At 41.2% G+C, this 23978-nt stretch overlaps 1 protein-coding gene across 2 annotated transcripts in view; it reads right to left on the bottom strand.

Moving 5' to 3' along the window:
* LOC118730422 (low-density lipoprotein receptor-related protein 1B) overlaps window positions 1–23124 on the bottom strand; it is a 45272-nt gene extending 22148 nt beyond the window's left edge. For both annotated transcript variants that reach the window (XM_045588911.1, XM_036458382.2), the window contains exons 1-14: window positions 23014–23124; window positions 20325–20444; window positions 19682–19921; window positions 18756–18869; window positions 16541–16660; window positions 13463–13588; window positions 12231–12434; window positions 11227–11395; window positions 10514–10682; window positions 9483–9708; window positions 8060–8185; window positions 6485–6709; window positions 1882–2193; window positions 1006–1218 (exon numbers count right to left, since the gene is read on the bottom strand). In XM_045588911.1, the coding sequence (XP_045444867.1) occupies window positions 1006–1218; window positions 1882–2193; window positions 6485–6709; window positions 8060–8185; window positions 9483–9708; window positions 10514–10682; window positions 11227–11395; window positions 12231–12434; window positions 13463–13588; window positions 16541–16660; window positions 18756–18869; window positions 19682–19921; window positions 20325–20444; window positions 23014–23110 (2461 nt within the window). In that variant the 5' untranslated portion in view covers window positions 23111–23124. The remainder of the gene's footprint in view (window positions 1–1005; window positions 1219–1881; window positions 2194–6484; window positions 6710–8059; window positions 8186–9482; window positions 9709–10513; window positions 10683–11226; window positions 11396–12230; window positions 12435–13462; window positions 13589–16540; window positions 16661–18755; window positions 18870–19681; window positions 19922–20324; window positions 20445–23013) is intronic.
* Window positions 23125–23978: the final 854 nt, after the last annotated feature.

Here is a 23978-nt window from a genome sequence, read left to right as displayed (position 1 = left end):
TCTATCCCTCTCTCTTCCTCTCTGTAAAAAATCAATAAAAATATATTTTTTTAAAAAAAGTAAAATAGTTTAGACAAAAGAGGGAGATGAGAGATCTTGTGGATTGGATACATGAAAGAGAAATGCTTCTGTCCCTTTTCATTTCTACTCTTCCTTCGGACTTTCAGCTGCTCTGTCCACAGGCCCCCCAGACCCCTGTAATAGGATTTCTTCTTCTGCCTTAAGATCCAAGATCAGACTTTTGGACTCTGTGTCCAAGGCTTACATAGGGGAAAAAAGGGTAACCCAACCTTACACAGGTCACCCTGAATGACTATGTGCAGCGTCCACAGAAAGAGATTACTGCTTTTGTTGGTATCCACAGCCCCAGGGCAGCTACACATGGGTTCTCCATAAGATATTACCACTATAGAGAGAGGGGGTTCCTTCGTAAAATCAAATCAGTTTGGGAAACTTCTTTAGAGAAAATTCAGTGGCTGTCTGTAGTGCTAGACTAAGAGCTCTAATATGCTAATGTGCAAGATGATTCTTAGAAGAGGCTGTGGTGTGCAGACTTCTCCAAGTATTGTCCAGGACTTGTGTCGTTTAGCAACTTTGAAAACCATCTTAGATCCTTACTTTCCTGGGACATGGACAAGTTAAGGAGAAGGCCTGCTGAATTGGGGATTGGGAGAACAGCCATACAAACTTAAAGATGCCCAGGATTTTATCCTATAAAAACACTCTGGCCTAGCCAGCATGGTTCTGTGGTTGAGCGTTGACTTATGAACCAGAAGGTCACAGTTTGATTCCAGGGCAGGGCACATGCCCAGGTTGTGAGCTCCATTCCCAGTATAGGTTGTGCAGGAGGCAACCTATCAATGATTTCCTCTCATTATTGATATTTCTCTCTCTCTCTCTCTCCCTCTCTCTTCCCCTCTGAAGTTATTAAACATATATTTTAAAAAAGCACAACACTCTGAGAAGAGCCAGGTAAAGTGGATCTCATTGAACAGGAAGACTCACCTGGAACCTCCTGGTTCTCTGCCAGGATGATTATTTTCTTTACATGTGGCTCTTTGGACATGGAGAAGGGCTCCAGCGTCTTCCTGTTCCAGAGCACAAGAGCTGCTCCATTCATTGTCACCAGGTAGGGCTCATGGGCAGCAATAATGCCGTCACTCCAGGTCTTGTTCAAAGTATATGTTCTATTTTTTAGGAGACTTAGACTTTGCAACCCTAGGGAAGAGTCAAGTTCTTACAAGCTGATATAGAACAAATAACCTGTGGGGCATGATTTGATTGAGGTTTGGTGACCCCAAATTGAAAATAAACACAGATTCTTCTTCTTACATTTTGTTGATTTATAGTTAAAGATGGTCCAACGAAGTGTTTAAAGCTCCAGGAGAGAGAGCAGCGTAGGTCTGCCATGTGGGCGCATCAGGTGGGACTTTACCATCTTCCATGAATGCACTAAAGCACGGGTCATCAGCACGCAGCTGCCAGGCCTCACAGATGGCTTTTCAGTGGGAAGACTATTAAATTTGGCTACACAGTGTAACTTGTACCTATTACCAAGTTATAACTGAAGCACCTGTATTTCATTTGCAATAGAAGTTTAGTTCCATTACTTCTTATAGAGCTAGAAACAAACTTTGAAAACTGCAAAAATATATTATGTATGTTATTTATGGAGCTTTCTTTTTAAAATCCTAAGTCTAGACTTAGAGATGAGACCCGAGTTTGATGTAAGTGACACATACCCAACCTTTGAGTATGAAGACCAGAATTTGAGCTTATAGTTTACCTTGTTCTAAGAATAACTGAAATACTTTTACTAAACACAAGTTCTCACTCATCCCCTCCAGCTTCTTCCAACTGCACTGGTTGTGTGGTGCTTACCATGCCCTTTGGTGGTCCAGAGGATGCTGGATGAGCCGAGGTCTAAGGTCATTTGAGTGTCTGCCATCCAGGTGCCTCTCCAGACTTCCTGTCTGTTTTTGCCATCAAGGGTCATCCTTTGCAAATGTTTTCCACTTTCTACCCAGTAGAGCATCCTCCTTGGCCAATCGAGAAGAAGATGGAGTATAATGCTGCTCACTCTATAGAGAGTCTGTGTGTCTGGGCTAATAATTGTAGTCTTCTGAATAACACTTCTGTCACAAGGCAGCCAGAACAAGTTCCCAGTTGATATGTCCACATTTGCTGAGCAGACTGTAAGAAGGAAAATAAGTCTAACTCAAAAGGGCACTCAAATGCCCTTTCTTAAGCTTTTGGGTCAAGAATAGAAGGGAGATCATTGGAAGGTGCAAAGACCATTCTTTAACAAGCCTCACACTTTGTTTGCATGATTATTCCCCATCATTCCTACTCTGGTTCCAGCACCATGTCTGTCATCTGAGCTCATTTAATCCTACAACCACCTGGCATGGTAAGATGCTCATTGCATTTTATAAGTTAGATATCTAAGTGATAAGGCTTGCATTTGAATGCAGAGCTGCAACTTCAAATTCACATTCCTTCTTTTTTAAAGATTAATTATGAAAAGCAATAAGTTACATGACAAGTAACTAGAACTGAAATTGCTATGGGAATGTAGAAATTGAGCTAATGTGACACCACAACAATAGTACAGAAGGTCATCAGTACAAGGGATGGAGAGCGAGGAGATCTACAACTAGAAGGCATAAATCATACAAGAACCAAGTTTATAAAAGTTATGAAGTGTTGCTTTTTGGGTGTAACTAACAGAGGTAAGCACTATTCTACAAAGCACTCCCCAACTCCTACCCTACCCAATGTAGCGAGCTGTACAATAGGGTCTAAGCTAGATATCACCACTTTGGGATGCAGGATAGCATAAAGGTTAGGTTTAGTGTTAGACTAGCAAGTTAGACTGTCTTGTTTGAAACACACTATTCCAAAATAAGGCACCAGTTAATTTTTGTGCCTCAGTTTCCACAAATGATGTGCTTCTCTCATTAAGTGCTTCTTTCATAAAGCTGTTAGGAGGATTAGAGTTAAGACATGTGAAAAACTTAGAATAATGTCCATTATTTTTAGAACAGTGTGCTGGGACTAGCTTGCACAAACTCATAACAGCCAGTTGATAAATTCTTGAATTTTGTAAGCTTGTTGTTCAATACAGACAGTATTAAAAAGTAAATTAAATCATATTTGAAACAAAACTAAAGTATATAAGCCATCACTTAATTATTTTCTTATAGATCACCTATGCTCTTAGTTATTGGCACCTATTGCATCTGTACGGTGGAAATACTACAGAAAGGTCTGCTACTGCACATCCCCTACCAACTCCACATTTAATGATGTCACCTACGTAGTGATATCTGGCATTGTGGGAGTTTTTATACCACAGAAATTGGCAAAGCCTACAAACTGGAGTTTGATTTGGGTTTTGCTTTCTAAACCAAACAATGGCCCTTATTGTCTGAACCAGCTTACTGTCTGAATGTTTCAGTGGAATGTGGCCATGGCCCTTCACACACACACTGTGTATGGCTGCTTTGGCGACACAATGGTGAAGTGACCTACCGACCTGAAATATTTACTATCTGGCCTTTTACAGAAAGAGGTTGGCAACTCCTGGTCTACATTTAAAATGACAGAGAAGAATGTTAATATTTCAGATTAAATTTATAAGTGTCATTATATTTTTACATACCACACGAAAAAAGGAAATACATTTTTCTAATATTTGAAAACTATTATCCAGTTCTGCAAATAAGTCACTTGTCATTGATGAACTAACGCCAACAAGTCTCCATTGCTTCACTTTCATCTCATTTTTGGAAACAAGTATCAGGCAGCATTCACATCCAGACTACAGTCATTCGATAATGCATCAGAAGTCAAGCTTTTATTCACTGTTGGATTTTGTTAAATTTTGATTGAACTGCAACCAGAGGTTGGCTAAGATCCCAGAATTCAGAATAAGAAAGAAATCTATGAAAATTAGTTGGCTATATAAAATTTAAAACAAAGAATGTCCTATAGCCGAAGCTGGTTTGGCTCAGTGGTAGAGCATCGGTCTGCGAACTAAAAGGTCCCAGGTTCGATTCCGGTCAAGGGCATGTACATTGGTTGAGGGCACATCCCCAGTAGGGGGTGTGCAAGAGGCAGCTGGCCAATGTTTCTCATCAGCATTTCTAGCTCTCTATCTCTCTCCCTTCCTCTCTGTTAAAAATCAATAAAATATATTAATATATATATATATATTTAAAAAAAAGAATGTCCTATATCTCATTATTTGTAAGTTGTATCGCATATTTTTTTTTTTTTTTTTTTTTTTTTTTTTTTTTTTTTTTAAAAAAAATATATTTTTATTGATTTTTTACAGAGAGGAAGAGAGAGAGAGAGAGAGAGAGCTAGAAACGTCGATGAGAGAGAAACATTGACCAGCTGCCTCTTGCACTCCCCCTATTGGGGATGTGCCAGCAACCAATGTACATGCCCTTGACCAGAATCGAACCTGGGACCCTTCAGTCCGCAGACTGATGCTCTACCACTGAGCCAAACCGGCTTCGGCAAGTATCGCATATTTTTTTTAATGGTAAGCTTTATTATAAACATATGTAGGTCTATATACACACATTTTTCCCCCCAGGAGAGCTAGTTGTTAAATATATCCCAGCACACCCTGGGTGTTTAATAAGAATTCAAATGTTAACTACCAGGAAGTTGACAAATAGGCAAGGCATGGTAGCAGGGCATGGATGATAGAGAAGCCAGTGCACACAGGCCATAATGTGCTATAAGTTCTTTCTGCTTCCTGGGCTGAAAGTTCCAAGCTTCTAATCATGGCTTGTTCTTTGTGATGACCAACCTTCATCCAGGAGCCACAAAAAAATGCCTCCTTATAACAAAAGATGCTATTGCCCAGCAGATTCCAAGGGATTTGGGAGCTCTGCATTAGATGCTTCTATCACTTAAGGCAGTGGTCGGCAAACTCATTAGTCAACAGTCAAATACCAACAGTACAACAACTAAAATTTCTTTTGAGAGCCAAATTTTTAAACTTAAACTTCTTCTAATGCCACTTCTTCAAAATAGACTCGCCCAGGCCATGGTATTTTGTGGAAGAGCCACACTCAAAGGGCCAAAGAGCTGCATGTGGCTCTCAAGCCACAGTTTGCAGACCATGGGTTCAAGGAATTAAAAGGTCTTAGGAGTTCTGTTCCAGAAACTCGGGGCAGACATTTATATACTTAAAAGCCTAAGCCACCAGAATGACCAGAATGACTGGAACAACTGGTCATTATGATATGCACTCAACACAGGAGCTGCTCCCTACTGGCCAGTGCACTCTCACAGCCAGTTTCCCCTGGCCAGCAAACCTTCTGTGGCCCCTCTCCCTGTCTCTCCTTCCGGCCAGAAGGCCAGCAGACCCTGATTGGCCTGGCCTTGATCAGCCTTGATAGCTGATTAGGCCTAGGGACTCCACCCATGCATGAATTTCATGCACCAGGCCTCTAGTGTGTATGTATGTGTGTGTGTGTGTGTGTGTGTGTGTACATATATATAATATAATTTCACATCTCCCTACCACAGAGACTGAATATTCAACAGTAGAAGAAGTTCAAATGAAATTATTAGCCTCCTACAATTCCTTGATATAATAATTGCAACACAAAAACCAGTTAGCAAAGACTAGTCAGCTGAGGGAAGATAGCATTTAAATGAAGTAAGAAGTAATTCATGATAAGAGTGTCACTGACTACTGTCCATCAGCTGTGTCACTGACTACTGTCCATTTCAGTTTCTCCTAAAAGTTCTTCGTGTCAAGTACTAGAACTCCTAAGTGCCAGCACTGTGCTGCCCACAGTTTTCTGGATAGACTTTACTGCAATATAGTAACATGCAGTTCAACACAGCACTTCTTTCACTAAAGCATATCCTAGGTACATGAGAGTACAAAAAAGGAAAAAAGAATACAAAAAGCACACACATTCAAAGATCAAATGATTCACCAAAGAGTTCAAGTCTCAGTTTTCCTTTATAAAATAGATGTTTACATTTAGGCTGAGTAGAGGGAGCTAAAGTTGGGGAGTGGCATTTAGGAGTGTGGGAGGGAGAGAAAGTATATATTACCATATTAAGAAAATATCTTGCTAGTTCTCTCTGAAATCTGCATTGCAAATTACTTCTAAATTAGTGGAAGAAAATCTGTAATGCAAAATTGAAGTATTTAAGATTCATTTCTATCATACTCAGACTTAAGGCCAGGAAAAAAAAAAATCAAACTTTATTACTGACTCTAGGACTTCCCAAACCATGGTAGCCTTTACCAGTCTGCACTCCTCTTATAAAAAGAGTAAATGAGAAACACAATATTCCAATTAGTTAAAAACCACTCTTTGGCATTAAGATTGATTTGGATCAGAAACAGGAAAGGTTTTTTTGTTTGTTTGTTTGTTTTTGTTCTTAGTAATTTTAGAGCCAAAAAGAAAAAAAGGACAAATCCAAAACAGCCATCCCAACTGACCTGCACGCTCTGTCCAAATCTCTTGCTTTTTTCCTGAATAGCCAGTTGAGCAGAACAGATGTCCCTGAGCACTTGTCCAGTAGATGAGGTTTCTTTTCCAGTCAATATCCAGTAGATAGATGTTGCTAGGATGCTCTTGAACTAGGGTTCTCTCTATCGCAGTTCCCATAAAACCAATTTTCAACAAGTAGAGCCGTTTGCCAGTGGAAAACACTAGTTTTAAGTCTACCAGGGAAAAGGAGAGATTTACTGTTCCTCCTATGTCAGATAAGCCCAAGCTTCTATCTTCATCAATGCCCCTCTCTCAAGCTGAGGTATTCCCAGAAAGGGACCTTAATAAACTTCACACATGCAACATGACTGCCTATCTTCCTTAGAGAAGGAGTCATTTGGGCAAAAGAAAGTGTTGCTCAGCTTTCCCAAGGCACTGACTCCAAATTTCTGCTGAAAGGTGAACTCAGAAGCATAAGGATTAGGGCTGGAGTCCAGCTCCATTTGACCCGGTGATGTCCTCAAATCCTTGCTGACAGCACCCAAGTCTCGGCACAGAGAATTGCAAACTCTATTGCCCGGGTAAAGGAAAGTTAATTGGGTATTGAACTATACAAAGAATGTTCAAAATACAACTTAAGCTGAAGTCTTGAGTTTGGCACAACAGCTTATTACACCAGGATTTCATCCCGTGGCTACCTATGCATTGTGTTACTTAAAGGTAATTATACCATGAACATGTTTATATTATCTATTCTTAAAATATCAATGTCCTGTAGAAAAAAGTCAAGTAATTTGGTTAGAGATGTTCAATGATTATGTAGTCTTTAATACTGAAAGTGAGAATAGCAACACGAAGGACTATATTGAAGTAGATACTATTTTACAAACGTAAGTCAGAGCACATAATAGTCATAAGACTAGACATAGAGGATTTATTTCTTATACCAACTTAGTTGTTGTTTTGCATGCAAAATTGAGTGGTGTGAGCTATTTCTTTTCCTGTGTGAAAACTAATCAAACCCATTAATGGATAGATGAATGAACAAAATGGAATATTATTCAGTCCTAAAAAGAAAAAAAAATCATGTTACAATGTAGATGAACCTTGAGGACATTATGCTAAGTTAAATAAGCCAGTCACAAAAGAAAAAACACTATATGATTCCACTCATATGAAGTATCTAGTGTAGTCAAATTCAGAAACAGAAAGTAAAATGGTGGTTTTCAGGGGCTTGGGGAGATATAAGTGGGAATTATTAACCAAGGGGTATAGAACTTCAGTTTGGGAAGATGACAAATTCTGGAAATGAATGGCAATAATGGTTGTACAAATATGAGAATATACTTGGTGCCACTAAACTATATACTTAAAATGGTTAAAATGGTAAATGTTATGTAATGTATATCTTAGCACAAAGGAAAAAAAAAAACTACCTAAGCAAAATCTTTTGATAACAAAACATTACCAAAGTAGATTGTAGGTATAAATGTGATTGATACAAAAATACAAGCTATATTATTTCCAGGGCTATCAGAGAATATGCCTCCTTGAGCCCAGCCCATTTCACCCAGCATACTTACCACTACAAGAACCAGAAGATAAAAGAGACATTCCCTCTGGACAGGCACACTTATACCCCTTGGGATGGACAGGGGACAAGAGACACAAGTGGCTACAAGAACCTGGAGCACACACCCCATATCTGCCTATTTTAAAATAGAAATAGATTAGATACAATCTCAGATTTATTTATCCATACTAGTTCAAAAATTAATACTCAAGGGAAGTTCAGTCATTTTAACAATGATAGGAACACCAAAATGCTTGTTACCGCCTAGGTTAGGAATGTTGACCTGTGAACTCCTGTGGTCTCCTATCCCTCAGATAATGACAATTCCTATCTATATATTACGCTCAGACCAATAAAACTTCAACAAATAGCACCTTCTCCCTTGAGCTAAAACAAAATGACTGTCTAACTTGCTTATAGGAAAACTTGTTTACAAGTAAATAGTGATCTAGGATCTCTACTTTAGCTAGTTTCTTAGACCCAATTAAGAAGCATTATCTGAGCAGAATTTCATATTAACAAAAGTTTTTAACTTGTAGTCAATGAATATTTGACTTCTTTTTATAAATTTGGTTCAATTTTCTGTTATCAGTTGACATTGTCAGTGAATAAACTATTCTAGCCCTTCTGTGAATAGCTTACTGTAGAGAGTGCCAGGGAAGAAGGCACATGAGCATTTCTTTCATTATTGTCAGCTGAGTCCAGTGGCATTGGCAGAGCCACATCCTGGAAACATACCATGCCAGAGGCAGGTATGTTGTCAGCCTGACCCTTAGCTCAGGTGCCAGGGGGTGGGTTTCATTATCTAAGTTCAGCCAGGCACAAGGAATAGACGCAATTATCTGGGTTCAGCCAGGAGTGACCATTACAAAGAAACCACAATAATGAGAATTACAGCTTGATCTTTAACCATGATTTCACGTAATTTCTTTTGTCTTAAACACTAGTAAAACTTGCTGGAATCATACTGTATAAAATAAACATGCTGCATCAGCTCTGGGTTACTGTCTCTTCATTAGAGGGCCAGCTGTCCCAGCTGGTCCCAGCTTTCCCTACTGTCTCTGTGTCTGTCTCTTTCATTTTCTCAATTCCCCACCTCCCTACTTAGGACTCATGTCTGCTCTCTAGTCGTGCTGGTCGTGGTCCAAGAGAGAGAAATACTTATAGCTTCCTGCCCTGTTTTGTGTGTTTTAGACATTAAAAACTTGGCTCTGTGCTGGACAAGTAAAAGGTACATACTTGGAATGAGTTTCCAAGTAGACATTTTTGTTCAGTTCATCTTACTGAGAAGTCCTGTATAAGTCTGGAATCATACCCAGAACATTTCCCCTGCCTTCCAACACTAGACCACAATAATAATGTAGGTAGTTTCTACTTGCTGTTTAGTATGTATTCTGGTTCATAAGCATTTCAGAAGCAAGCCTTGGACTTACTCTTAGGCTGCTGGGATTTATGGAGGACTGACAGAGCAGATATGGAAGCATTTAGCAGCACCACTCTCTCCTTTGGGGTGTGGGGTGAAGTGTGAAACAGCTGTATTTTATTTGCCCAGATGAAAGAGTTCTCAAATACAGCTAGTCCTACTGGTTCTTCATCTTCCAAGAAGATCTCAGGGAAGGTGTGCCTGCCACTGCCGTCCACGTTCACCGTCTCTATGGACTGAAGGATTAGAGCATCTCATGAGAGCATGGAAGCATTAGCAACAGGTGCTGGCAATGTTAGTGCACCTCAGTTTCTTGGACACTAACTAAACATCTTCACATGACATTAACATGATAGGGATGAACTCATCTTAGATTCATGCAGGCGAATGTCAAAGCCAGTGTATTGAACTGCTTCTTGTGCAAATTTGTTGTACAAGAAGCTACCATAATTTACTGTCGGCAACCACACATTGTACTACATCCTTTCACTATATTCTCCAACTGCCTTCTGAAGTATGGATTCAATCTCTCTTCAGAGAGGTTAATGAGACACCATAAGTGGGCAAAATCACAGCCAGAAGTAATAGGCTTAAAAACATGAATCCCAAGCCTGTGCTTTAGCCACCATGTCTTTTAGTCTGTTGCTTCCAAAAATGAAATAACATGAACTGCAATATTAAAAACTAGAAATATGAGTACAAGGCACTGAAGTACCTACATAACTGTATGCTTTTAAGAAGTGGTCTGTCATCTTTAAAGGTTTTGCATCCTAGCTACGACATAGACCAGGAGATTCCAGTGCTAAGTTTGACTACAGAGAGTTGAAGAAAATTCCACAAAATCTCCCAACTTATGCTGATGCTGTCTGGATCTGCCTAAAGATATTGGTTAATTATAACTTGTTTTTCTCAGTTTTCATGGCCAGAATGAGCTTCACTGAGTTGATGTGAGACTTAAGAGAATTTTATACTTACACATAGTCATCCCAAAAGTCCCCAACTAAAAGGGTTTACCTCTTCCTTCTGACCTCTCCACAATACCTTTTTATATTCACTGATCCAGTAGAGCCTGCCCGTCACATGGTCAAGTGTCAGTCCTACAGGGTCCTCCATGTTTACAACCACAAGCACCTTCCTATCAGAGCCATCCATCCCTGCAGTGTCAATAGTCCTCATGCCTTTCTGACCTCGATTTACCCAGTACAGGTACCTGAGAAAGGCAGAAGCACAGGGTGTTAGACAACCCCCTCAGTTGCACATACATTATTCTGAACAGCCAGGCTCCCTCAGCTCTGTCATACAGGTCTCATATGATTGCACTGCTAAGAATGCTAGAGATTTCTGCTCTTAGACTTTGAAAAGTTTGGCTGCATATATTCAATTTAGACTTCAAAATTGATTCATTTCTTAGAGAAAATGAAACCTAGATTGAAAAGGTTGAAGTGGCCTGGCCAATAGGGCTCAACATAACTACTAACTAAGTGGTCACCAGTTCCATTTCTGGTCAGGGAACATGACCCCGGTGATGGGGGGGAGAGGAATGTGGGAGGCAGCTGATTCATGATGTTTCTCTCTCATAGATGTTTTTATCTCTTTATCTCCCTTCCTCTTGCTCTAAAAATCAATAAAAAACATATTTCAAAAATTAGAGAGATTAAATTATCTTCTTGTCATCATGTAAAATATAAAAGGTAAACTTAAATATCTAAGATAAGCAATGATTTTGGATGTATTCCCAAAGAAACACTACTTACTTCTTTACAGGAAACACAATTAGCTGCTCTGGCACAAGATCCTTTTCCAGGATTCTGACGTATCCTCTGCCATCACTTAAACCAGCACAGATGACCCTTGCAAAGCTGCTAGCCCAATATAACTGTCCCGTGAACCAGTCCAAAGAGACACTGTTCACTGTTTTGAGTTCTGGGGACACAGAAAACAGTATTATGTTTCTGTATTCTTCTATACCCATCTTAGCTTTTTTAAAAATATGTTTTTATTGATTTTAGTGAGGAAGGGAGAGGGAGAGAGAGTTAGAAATATCAATGATAAGAGAGACTCATTGATTGACTGCCTCCTGCACACTCCCCACTGAGAACCAAGCCCCCAACCAGGGCATGTGCTTTTGACCGGAATTGAACCCAGGACCATTGAGTCCACAGGCTGACACTCTATCCACTGAGCAAAACCAGCTCGGGCTACCCATTTTATCTTTTAAAAAAAGACATAACTTTTCTACAGCTTCTAATTTCAAGCTGTACAATGAGGCAAATAGGATACAAGAAGTGACTGAAGGGTGTTCCCAATACACACTCGGTAGTAGGTAAAGAGAAAGACCTTAGCAGAAGTATAACCAAGGAATCAAAGAGAATGTGATTTCAATTTGGAGCCATTTTTTACATCAGAAGTCTCAGGTGAATTGTCATGAACTCTACCTCTTTTTCACATGCATCCCCATGCTCCTTCATCTTATGGAGGGTGGCTAACAGGATTTTACAACTTACTCAAGGTCACATTCCTGGAGAGAGAGCTATGACTAACCTTGGCCTGAGCCCATGTCCCAGAACTTATCTAATTCTACAAAGCTCCTTTAGAGCATACACACTACAGAGTCTTATACCAAATTGGGATTTTATGTACTATCATGACTCAAGGTAAGTAAATTACAGAGGAAGGTATCTGGATAGGATGCATATGCTTCTTATACCAAGTTTAAGTAGCATTAAGAAGTTCAGGTTTTTAACATCAAGAAAGATACCTGGATAGAGAGAAACAGACTTTGGTTTTCCAAGGACAAATATATTTAAGAATTCATCCACCCAAAAGTACATGCTTTTCTCAAAATCATACGCAACAGAAGTAGGTCTCGATTTTATAGGTAGCAGAGTCTCATAGATGCCTGTTCTTTGATCCAGGACACCAAGCTCTCGATCTGCTGCTATGAGAATTCTCACAGCACCATCTGCAATAGAAGTAGAAGAAAAGTAATGACACATTACTTTGCACCTTTCTTTCACACCATTCTCTTTAACTGAAGATGCTATCCTATTTCCTATGCCAGCATCTACTTATCCCTGAAGTCTGGACTAAGTATATCCAAAGGAGATCTAGTTGACTATCATATGTCTCAACTACTCCTCTGAACTCTGGCACATTAAAACTAATCTTTGGAACTTTTCTGCCTTATTTGATTTCAGATTCAGCCCTGGTAGGGTAGTTCACTTAGAGTATTGTCCTGATATGACAAGCTTGCAGGGTTCGATCCCAGGTCAGGGCAAAGCAAACAATGAATGCATAAATAAATGGAACAAATTGATCTCTCTCTAAAAAAAAAAAAATATATATATATATATATATATATATATATATATATATATATATATATATATATATCTGAAATCGGTTTGGCTCAATGGATAGAGCATTGGTTTGGGGACTGAAAGGTCCCAGGTTCGATTCTGGTCAAGGGCATGTACCTTGGTTGCGGGCATATCCCCAATAGGGGGTGTGCAAGAGGCAGTTGATCGATGACTCTCTCTCGTCGATGTTTCTAACTCTCTATCTCTCTCCCTTCCTCTCTGTACAAAATCAATAAAATATATTAAAAATAAATAAAAAAATAAATAAATATAATAAATCAGATTCAGCCCTTCTCATTATCTAGACTGAAGTCCTCTCTTATCTTTGTAAATAGCAGCCAAAGTAATTAAGTGTCCTATCATTAAAGAAGCACAGGTCAAAGTAAGATTACATTGATTAGGTTTCTGGAGGACCTAGTTGCATAGCTGATGGAGTAAGTCATTTTAAAGACACCTAATAGCAACCGACACTCAAATTGGCCAAGGAATGTTATAATAGCAGCTTTTTATAGAAAGAATGAAGTCATCTCTAATACTAAATCTTAAAGTGAACTGACTATATCATTTTTATTTATAATTACTGCTGAGAATAGAGCAGGAGCTAGGCTTTGCTTTGGGTATTGGAACTCACCTATAACCTGACAGCGGGTGCCATTGAAGAGCTGGTAACCTTGAGTACACCCACAGGAGTAAGAGCCTGGTGTATTATGACACAGCTGGTCACAAGGACTGTATGCCATAGAGCACTCATCTACATCTAATGACAAAGAGCTAAAAGTTAGAAAATACCTATGAAACCACCTGAGTATTTTTGTTCCTTTGGGACACTTTTCAGATGCTCATTGGACATATATTATATGGAAGTCACTGTGCCAGGTGCTGGAATAGACAGTCCCTGCCTCTATAGAATTCCCATGTATCTCTATATATAAAAGCCTGAGCAACCGGTTGACTGACCAATTGTCTGGTAGCCATGACATGCACTGACCACAGGGGGCAGATGCTCAATGCAGGAGCTGCCCCCTGGTGGTCAGGGTGCTCCCACAGTGGAAGCACTGCTCAGCTGACCAACAGGTGCCAAATGCTGGGCTCATGGCTGGCAAACACAGCTCCCCTGGAGACTCCCCCTGTGTGCCTCTTCCCCATCCAGATCAGGTCCGGCATAGGGACTGCCTGGACCTGAGCCTACAACCGCTTCTCAGTCATGGGTACACCACTATTGCCCTAGAACAGGCATGGAAACCACAGTGATGTGGCAGCAGGCTACTAAGCATTGGCAGTAGGCCCAGCGGGACCTGGATGAGCAGGAGTGGCTCGGGCTCCTCCCTGGCTGCCTGCTGCTTTGGCACTACAACATCCCTCAGGGGATGTAGTTTCGGTCAATACCCGCAGGCCAGACCAAGATACAGCCACCAGTACACAAATCCACGCACCGGGCCTCTAGTATAAATATAATTCAGCAGAAACTTAAATATAGGGAGCTAGATGTTTGGTTGGTACAGAATACTGATCTATGTTATCCTAGCAACATTCTTGGTTGGGGATGTGTCACTTGTTAGGCCAGCCGGAACTTAATTCAGAATGACAAGTCTTGGGACCTACTGAGACATGGGACATCTCATCCAAGATGATGGAAAAGGCTTAAGCCTCACAGGTATAGCTGGCAGAATTTAAATTAGGTACAACTATTTCCTCAAAGCCAGATGGCAGGAACCCTTTAGACTCTAAAGTTTAGAGTATGAGTCATAGGACTAGGAGGGTTTTTGTTTTTTAAGCAGGAAGGAATATGGTTCCTTGAGGGCATTGCCAGGGGAAATTATTCCTCCAAAATTACAGGGTCCTAAAGTAGAATAATGCCTTCCTAGGCTGAGGAAGAATAATCAATATGTGACCACAAGTCAAGCTCAGTGGCTAACCAATCACTACAATGAGCTGTGACCCAAGAAGGATGCTGCAGTAGTCTGAGCATGTGTGTAAAACCTAGACCCCTCCAAGGTCATGACCAGATTCAGACTTCATACTTCTAATAGAAGATTAATAAATTTAGCTGTCTTGTTTAAAATAGGCTCATTGCAATTCTTGATGAATTCTTAATATAAAAATAATTGTTGAATATAACTCTGATGCTGTCTAATAAACCAGGGCCTTTCCTCTTACATCTTTTCTTCCTAAGTGGGTAGGATTGCAGGTGAAATCCATGAAGAGAGAGGGAGCTATTGAACAGGGGTCATTGACCTGGTTCAGGGTGTCAGAGCAGATCTACCCTTTAGAACAAAACATCAAGACAATAAATCTTCGACCCTCCAATCACATTTTAGCCTAAAATACTGTCCTATATTTTTTATGGACAAGAGCTGCACAGTAACAGCCATACCTTTTTCAGATTATTAATGAATTATGAAGATGCATGACATTTATTTTAGTCATTCTGGCATCATAATCCCATTTTGCAAAAGGGGGAAATGAGACTTGAAGGATTAGGTAACTTAGAGAAGGTCAGCTAGGAGGAACAAGAAAGGATAAACACAAAATGGGCTCTCACTTCAGACTCGGTCCTGCTGCCCATGCCATAGACCTTAGGCATGGCCATGAGTGACAAGAATATATATTCTGGATAGGGAGATCTGGGGGAGATAAGAGATCAACCGAAGGACTTGTATACATGCATATAAGTATAACCAATGGACACAAAACTCTGGGGAGGGAGGGTTTATATGGGAGGGGGGGCAATGGTAAAATATGTACACAGATAATAATTTAATAAAAAAATAAAAACAAATAAATAAATAAACTAACAAACTAACTCAAAGAAAGAAAGAAAAAAAGAAGAAAGAAAGAAAGAAAGAAAGAAAGAAAGAAAGAAAGAAAGAAAGAATAAAAGAAAGAAAGAAAAAAAGAAAATCTATTTATTCTATGGCAAAAACCCACAAGTCCCATAAAAGAAAGATGCTGAATTCAATATTTTTTTATTAGTCAACAATTCCCACAAAAAGAGGATGATGATAAGCATTGGCAAGAACAGAGAAATTGGAACCCTTCTGCATTGCTGGTGAGAATGTCGATCAGTACAGTCACTGCGGAAAACAATTTGATAGTCCCTCAAAAAGTTAAATTAAATCCAGAATTTAGCATATAATCCAGCAGTTCCATTTCTGGTATAGACTAAGGAGATTTGAAAGTGGGGACTCAAATATTGTAGATACCTGTATACCAATGTTCATAGCAGCATTATCCGCAGCAGTCAAAAGGTAGAAACAAACCCAAGAGTTGATGAACGGATGAAGAGATAAAAACAAACAAGGGAGTATTTTGCCTTAAAAAGAAAAAAAAAATTCTGCGACATACTACAACATGGATGAACTTTAAAGACATGCTACGTAAAATACATCAGACACAACAGGACAAATACTGTATGGTTCCACTTATATATGGCGCTAGAATATAAGCAAATTCATAGAGACACGAAGTCCATTGAGGTTATCAGGGGATTGGGAAGGGAGCTTGAGGAGGGATTGTTAATGGGTACAGTTTCTACTGGGGATGATGGAAAGTTCTGGAAATGGATATTGGGGATGGTTGCACAACATCCTTAGTGTACTCAATGCCACTGAATTGTACACTTAAAAATGATTAAAATGATAAATTGTATGATATGTGTATTTTAAACAACAAAAACTTTTTTTAAAAAGATGAGCAGAGTGAATCTGACCCCCACAGCTCTGACCATCCGGCTGCAGTTGCCATCCAGCTCCACAGGAACACCGGACACCCCAACTGGCCTCGCTGCACTGCCCCTCGCAGCCCCCGTTGGCCAGAGAGCAGCTTCTACCTGGTGGAGACAGGACAGGGGTCAGTACAGCCGACAGTAAAGAGCAAACATTTTATAAACTGCATGTGCCATAACCGTCTACTGTATGAGGACTGGAGACTGGTTAAGGATAACTTTTGTCCCTGACTTCTAACCTGGGAATGTGGAGGCAGTGGGTCAAGACTGTAGAAAAGGGAAAGTTGGGAATCAGAAAGCAGGGCAAAGAGTTTCTTTCTCGGTAGATACGCTGGACAATGTCAAGTGTTGGTATATTGTTCACCCATGGAGGGGCCAGCAGCCTCTTCTCTATTTTCTCTAGGCTTTGTGGGCAACTGGAAGCCCTTTCCTTAGGAAGTGATATGAAAATGTAGCCAAAACTGGTTTGGCTCAGTGGATAGTCTGCCTGGGGACTGAAAGGTCCCAGATTTGATTCCGGCCAAGGGCATGTACCTTGGTTGCAGGCACATCCGCAGTAGGGGATATGCAGGAGACAGCTGATTGGTGTTTCTCTCTCATCAATGTTTCTAAGTATCATTGCACCTTCTTCTCTGTAAAAAATCAACAAAATAGGTGGAGGTCAAAACTCTCTGTACCTAAACTTCCCCTCTACATGGGAATGACAATATCTACTGTTAAATAACAAAAATTCAACAAAGCAAATTTGAAGATGTATGTAGCTTTATTCATCCATTCATGAATAGGGCAGCATCCTATCTAGCAGATAGAAAGGAGCCATAAGGAGCTGAAAAATGGAAGGCAGAGGGGACAGGGACAAAGAAAGAGTGGATTAGCTCATCTTCCCTTGGGGGATGGAAGAGGTCTGTCAGACAGATTACCTCACTAGTCCTGACCAGGATATTCCAGATTGATTAGGTAAAGCTCGCATTTATGGGAGAGGCTGAAACTGCAATTAGGTTACTACATAGAACAAGAGAGAGCAGAGGTATGGACACTTTTGACAACCCAATGTGGAGTCACTGTCAGCATGACGGTTATGTCACATGCTATGTCAGGACTGAGGTAATGGGGTGTAGCAGAGTGCCCTTAGGAGAGGCCAGGAACCACAAGTCTGAGCACTCCCATAAGGACTCCATTTGGATATGGGTGAGACCTCCATCCCCTGTGGGCTGTAAGAACTCACAGCTCAACCACCAATGCTCGAGCTGGCTGTACAACTGTCATGCTCGGAGCCCTACCAGACCTCCACTCCACAGGACATGCCACCACTGTAGCCACCTGGCTTGAAACTCACTCCACCTGAGACACCTCAGTCACTGAGACTTCATGCCTAACGCTATAACACTGCTCACTTCTATTAGGTAAACTCCCCTCTCTGTGTGTAACATGAGTATAATTCCATAGGCTTATTAAGGAGGTATTCCCAAATAAACCTGGCATTGTGGAAAGACAAAAAAAAAATTAAATCAATAAAATATTTTTAAAAAGAAAGAAAGAAAGAAAGAAAGAAAGAAAGAAAGAAAGAAAGAAAGAAAGAAAGAAAGAAAAATGTACTAACCCCAGTGAATATCTATATAGGACCAGAAGTCTGTATTTGTCCCATTGTTTATGTTCTTAGTATCTTTGTTCCTTTAGTAAAAAGTGTCATTTGTAGCCTTTAACAGGACTAAAGAAGGTTTCATCGTCCAGATCTGAGACAAGATTTGGGGAAAGGGGTGGATAATATGAAAAAAATGACCAAGTGACCTGGAGACGGATGCCCACGTTCCCTCTGCCTAACTCAAAGCAACAGTGATTTTTACTGTGAGAAGCAGAGGGTTAAAGACCAGAGCTGTGTGCTCAGAGCCTCCTCCCCTAGAAAGGCCTTTCCCAGTCTTTTCTTTGTTAAGTCCTTAGAGATTTGCCATTTTTTCTTCAACAAATGACTTGCTCCTCAATAGCACAGTCATCAACGAGAGAGAAACATGAGGGTAACTCAGGTAGCATTTGCTCACACTCAGGAGACCAAAGCCAAGGAAGGGGACTTGAGAAATGCAAAGGATCCATCGCTGAAGGGTAATTGCTTGTGTCGGAGTTTCAGTCCCAGCATTCTCAATCTCAATTCAAATTCATCTCAATCTCCCCTTTCTCCTAGAAAGCCAGGCAATTGGTTTCTTACCACATGTAGTGGGCTCATCAGTTCCGTCAGCACAGTCTGCTTCCCCATCACACACCAGGGACTGCAGGATGCACTTCCCTTTATCACAGCCAACCATGCCTTCCGGACAGGGAGCTGTGAAGGAAGGGAGGCATTCTTGTCCACTGATCGTTGTGGGAGAATAGAAACAGAGACCTCTTACACTGGGTAAGATGGCAACATGCCTACAACCTAACGCAAGTCTAGGTAGAAAATAAAGTTTTCTTTTTTTAAGCAAAGTTCCCAAGGAATTGAGGCTTAAGACTCAATAACAAAGATGTGAAGACCTCTGGGCATCAGATTGAAATAGTATTCAAACTGAACTGAGCTAGTATTAAACACTTCTAATGAAAACAGAATTAAAGCCAGGCAACACTAGCCCTAAAAGATATATTATCTTAAAAAACCAGGTCCATACTTGATTATAGGAATATTAGAATCTGCATATATTGGATACTGCAGATTTAGGCCTAGAAAGGAAAGATGGGATGAGATTGAGGTTTCCAGAGAAGTTGGGGGTTCCACCACATTGTGCGTGTGGTCTGTGAAAGGACTAGGGCCCTCGAAAGTGCTTTGGGGGCTTTCCCCTTTAATGAGGGTTTTTCCCTTCCACAATTTACTACACAGGATGTGAGGCACCTGTTAGGGGCTCTGGGAATTGGCCATAATTGAGTCGTGGAAACATTCCAGGCAATGCTTTGGGTGTCATTGCAGAGTTACTAATCAAATATGGCTCTATGTTCCTATGGGCAACTACATGTAGGTCATTGCTAGGAAACATCCTGTTTTTAGATATGGAATTTTTAGTCTCAGTCACAGGAATTAAAATACAACTTACAGAAAGCAGCGTGCCCCCACACTCCCCGAACAACCTTCCTTTTAAGCAGAAGTGGGAGGGCAAGGCTCACCGCAGTCGTCCTCATCCGAGGAGTCACCACAGTCGTTGATGCCGTCACATGTCCGGTCCTCCATGACACACACCTTGTTCTTGCACTGCCACTGCCCAGCCAGACACTGGTCCCGGGGGCAGTGTGCTTTGTCAGAGCCGACTGCACAGTCCTCGGCGCCACCACAGAGTTCCCAAGCATCACGGCACTCAGAGCTTCCTGGACACCGGACTCTGTGGTCTGGACATGCTGTCCATCTCTCTAAAGACAGGAGTTGGCTCTGTGAGACAGCGCTGCTGTACTGCGGCCTTGTTTATTTAAGCTTTTATGCTTTGCTCATGGTCTTTGTTTATAGAAAAACCAAGAGTCAAAATGGATGTTAATCGTTGGCGATTTGGCCACAGCTTTGTATACATCCCAAAGAAGTTAGACAAAAAAGCCAATAAATCTAATAATATATTTTTTATTATTTTAGGTGATTTTGAAAAATGAAGAAGTGGGTAAAAAGTCACCTGTAACCCCAGAGACAAATTAACACCTGGGTTTAGCACATACGGTGTAAGGCTATTTAATGACTTGCTTGTTCCACCCAATACTACGGATGTGAATCAATGATGCGAATAAACAAAGACTATGACTAAAGAGAAGACTAAGTTGAACCTACCACAGTCAACCTCATCGGAGCCATCTGAGCAGTCCCCCGCACCGTCACAAAGCCAGCTGAGAGAAATGCACTTCCCGTCGTCACACTGCCAGGCTCCAGGATGTCCGCAGCATGTTTCCTCTGCGGGCCAGAGGAGGTGTGTAAGAAGAGGCAGGCGAGAAGAGGTGTTAGTCCGGACACTAAATCTGTGCTTCCTCTTAACTATACCCATCAGCTGGAAAAATCAATCCCTGCTTTGTCACTGGAGTCAATCCAAAACTTGCCTGCCCTTTCCATGTGACCCCTGACGATGTCACTTTGCCCTTACCTTAACTGTCCCCTAGCTGGCTAATAAAGCGTTTCTCCCATCATTCTCCCCGAACACTGATGTCCAGTAGAACTCTCTGTGACAATGGAAGCCTTTTATATAGCTGTGCTGTCCAGAATGATGGCCATTAGTCACATAAGGCTATTGAGCACTTAAAATTGGCTAGGATGACAAAAGAACTGAATTTTATTTTATTTATTTAAAAAAATGTAAATCATCACAGGTGGCTAGTGGTCAGCTTTTATAGGTTGACTTCTTTGAACTCCTTTGATGTTTGAGACTATATTAAAATCTAAGACAGCATGTCAACTGCTTGTTTGTTTTTTAATTAGACCCTTAAATACTTCCACCTAAGTATGCCTACTGGCAGAAGCTGGTGTGTGTACTAATAAAAGGGAAATATGCTAATTAGACCAGGAGACCTTCCTGACATCCTTCTGGACAAAGCCATGGTGGCAGGGCTGAGGCAGAGGTGCTTAGGGGCGATCAGGCCAGGAAAGGAGGGCAGTTGAGGGCAAGCAGGCTGGCAGAGGGGCAGCTGGGGGCAATCAGGCTGGTGGGGGGGGCAGTTTGGGGTGAGCAGGCCAGCATGCAGAGTGGTTAGAGGCAATCAGGCAGGCAGGTGAGCGGTTAGGAGCCAGCAGCCCGGATTGCCTAAACCGAGGGATCACAGACTGGAGAGGGTGCAGGTTGGGCTGAGGGACACATGTTCTCATGCGTGCATTTTGTGCACTGGTCCACTAGTATATAATAAAAGGCTAATATGAAAATTGACCAAACAGTGGAACGACCGGACACTATAATACACACTGACCACCAGGGGACAGACACTCAACTCAGGATCTGCCCCCTGGCGGTCAGTGGGCTCCCACAGGGGGAGCACCACTCAGCCAAAAGCAAGGGATGTGCTCGAGGGATGTCCCCATGGAGAATGGGCCTAAGCCAGCTATCAGACATCCTCTGAGGGGTCCTGAACCGCAAGAGGGCATAGGCTGGGCTGAGAGGGACCCCTTCCAGTGCATGAATGTCATTCATCAGGTCTCTAGTGTGTGTGTGTATATCATAAATATAAACTTGGGGAACTGGATGAAGTATGTGTGGGGGGGGCATAGCACAAAGCATTTCTGCAAGTATAACTTTTATTCTAACCTGTATTATTATTCATCTTTATATCAATGGTTTTGTGTTAAATTATTACAGTAAGTAACCACCAGAAATGTGTACATGGGAATAGCAAAGGAATGTAATCCTCACTGAGTATTTTGGTAGGGAGGTTTGCTCCTTTAAGGAGGAATTTCCCCCTCCATATTCACTGCACAGGTTGTGAGGCATCTGTTAGGAGGCTCTTCTTGTACACAGGTGTGCATGTGTCCTTTCCGGGGCTTTGAGCACTTTCAGCGCAGAAGTTTGGGGGCCTTATTGAAGCAAAACATTTACCAAGTGGTTAATTGGACTTCCATCATGTTGTAGCTTTCTTTGTATTTGTTTTGCAAAGTTGTTTTTTAGTTGTATAAAATTTCTAAGCACATAAAAGTTGAACTAGTTTATCATATATCAAGGTAATTGTGGATGCTCTCCCTCCTGGGAACATGCCCACCCTGTTCTTCCCCCACAGCCATGCATCTCCTAAATGCTAAGAGTCCCTATGAGACTTGCAACCAGGGTAGCCATGGGCAGTGGCAGCTTATCCCAGGCTAACCTCCTAAACCTGTCCCCAAGAACCGCTTTTCTCTGACTGCCCAGTGAGTTAAGACAGTGTCATTTCTCTCCAATAACAATTTTAGAAAACCAAAGCAGCTCCACCGAGGCTCTCTCCTGTAGCTTCTTCTCTCCTAGGCCCTGCCTCTTTCACTGTCCCCAGCTTCAATAAATGTACCCTAAATGTAAAAATAATTTTTAAAATTGTGTACACTAGGATTGGCAAGGGGTTTCCAGTTTGAGTAGCTGCCACAGTTGTGTAAGCCTGGATTTAAGGTAAGGAACCAGGTTTTTTTTGCTGGATTTTCCATCCCAGCTAGCCTTCTATTTATTTTGGTAACAGTGGTATGAACACTTAAAGAGACATCCCTGGCTTTACCCACTAAAAGCCTGCAACAGCCCAGAATACCCAGTGTTTACAAACACCCCCTAAGAGGGTAAGTAAAACTATGAGGACTGACAGCGTCGTTGTTGGCCAGGTATGTACCCTGTTTCCCCGAAAATAAGACAGTGTCTTATATTAATTTTTTCTCCCAAAGTTGTGCTAGGTCTTATTTTCAGGGATGTCTTATCTTTCCATGCACTAGGTCTTATTTTCGGAGGATGTCTTATTTTCGGGGAAACACGGTAGTAGTGAAGACCAGACACAGATGAGTACGTGACCCAGTAGAGGAAGGTGCTTACCACACTGCTCGTCGGACCCATCGGGGCACTCTCGCTCTCCGTTGCAGAGCCAGGCCACAGGGATACATCTGTCACCACATGCAGCTTGCCTCGTCATGTTACACCAGGCTTCATCTGCATTGGGTGACCAAGAAGCAACACCATGAGGTCCTGGCTTCCTTGGGCACAAGAGAGCACCTTTTCATGATTAGCTGTAATCAAAGGAGGTTTTGTAAGATCTTCCTTCAGCTAATGCCTAGGACAATTGGGGGTCCAGTGCCCTAAAATCCACTTGAGTTCAGCAGTGTTGATCCTTGGGAACCATGCTTTCTGGTGTTTTGGTGTTGTTGCTGAGTTCTGCCATTTGCCTCCCTGTTTTCCTATTAGATTGGGGTGGATTTACACTTATTTAAACAGATACGAATATTTCCAGTTCTGGTTCCCTCTTAAAGACTCTGAGTATGAATAGTTGTGTATATATATATATATATATATATATATGTAAAATACCAGAGACAAATTAACATCTGTCTAGATGTTTAGAGGTCTAGGCTTAAAGTACTTGACTCTAACTTACTTTTAGACCTGTGCAGATATATCCTTTTTTTTTTAATTAAATTTTATTGTTGTAAGTACTATATATGTCCCCTTTTCCCCCAATTGACCCCCTTCTAGCTCACCCCTACCTCCCACCGCAGGCCTTCACCACCCTATTGTCTGTGTCCATGGATTATGCATATATGCATACAACTTCTTTGGTTGACCACTTCCCACCCACCCTCCCCCACATTCCCTCTGAGATTTCACAGTCTAGTTTACTTCTAGACATGTGTAGGTACATCTTAAAATAAGATTAGAGTTTTAGGTCCTATATACCATCTTTATAAGAATAGCTCTAATAGCCTGGTAAAAAATTTGTAAGTTTTCAGTTATTTGCCTGCGATTTATTTAAACAGATACGAATACCAGCTTTATTCAAGTCATGA

This window comes from Pipistrellus kuhlii, unplaced genomic scaffold (genome assembly GCF_014108245.1).
Source record: "Pipistrellus kuhlii isolate mPipKuh1 unplaced genomic scaffold, mPipKuh1.p scaffold_m20_p_3, whole genome shotgun sequence".
NCBI lineage: Eukaryota > Metazoa > Chordata > Mammalia > Chiroptera > Vespertilionidae > Pipistrellus > Pipistrellus kuhlii.
Note: the sequence above shows the minus strand (reverse complement) of the source record. Positions and strands in the feature narration are given on the sequence as shown.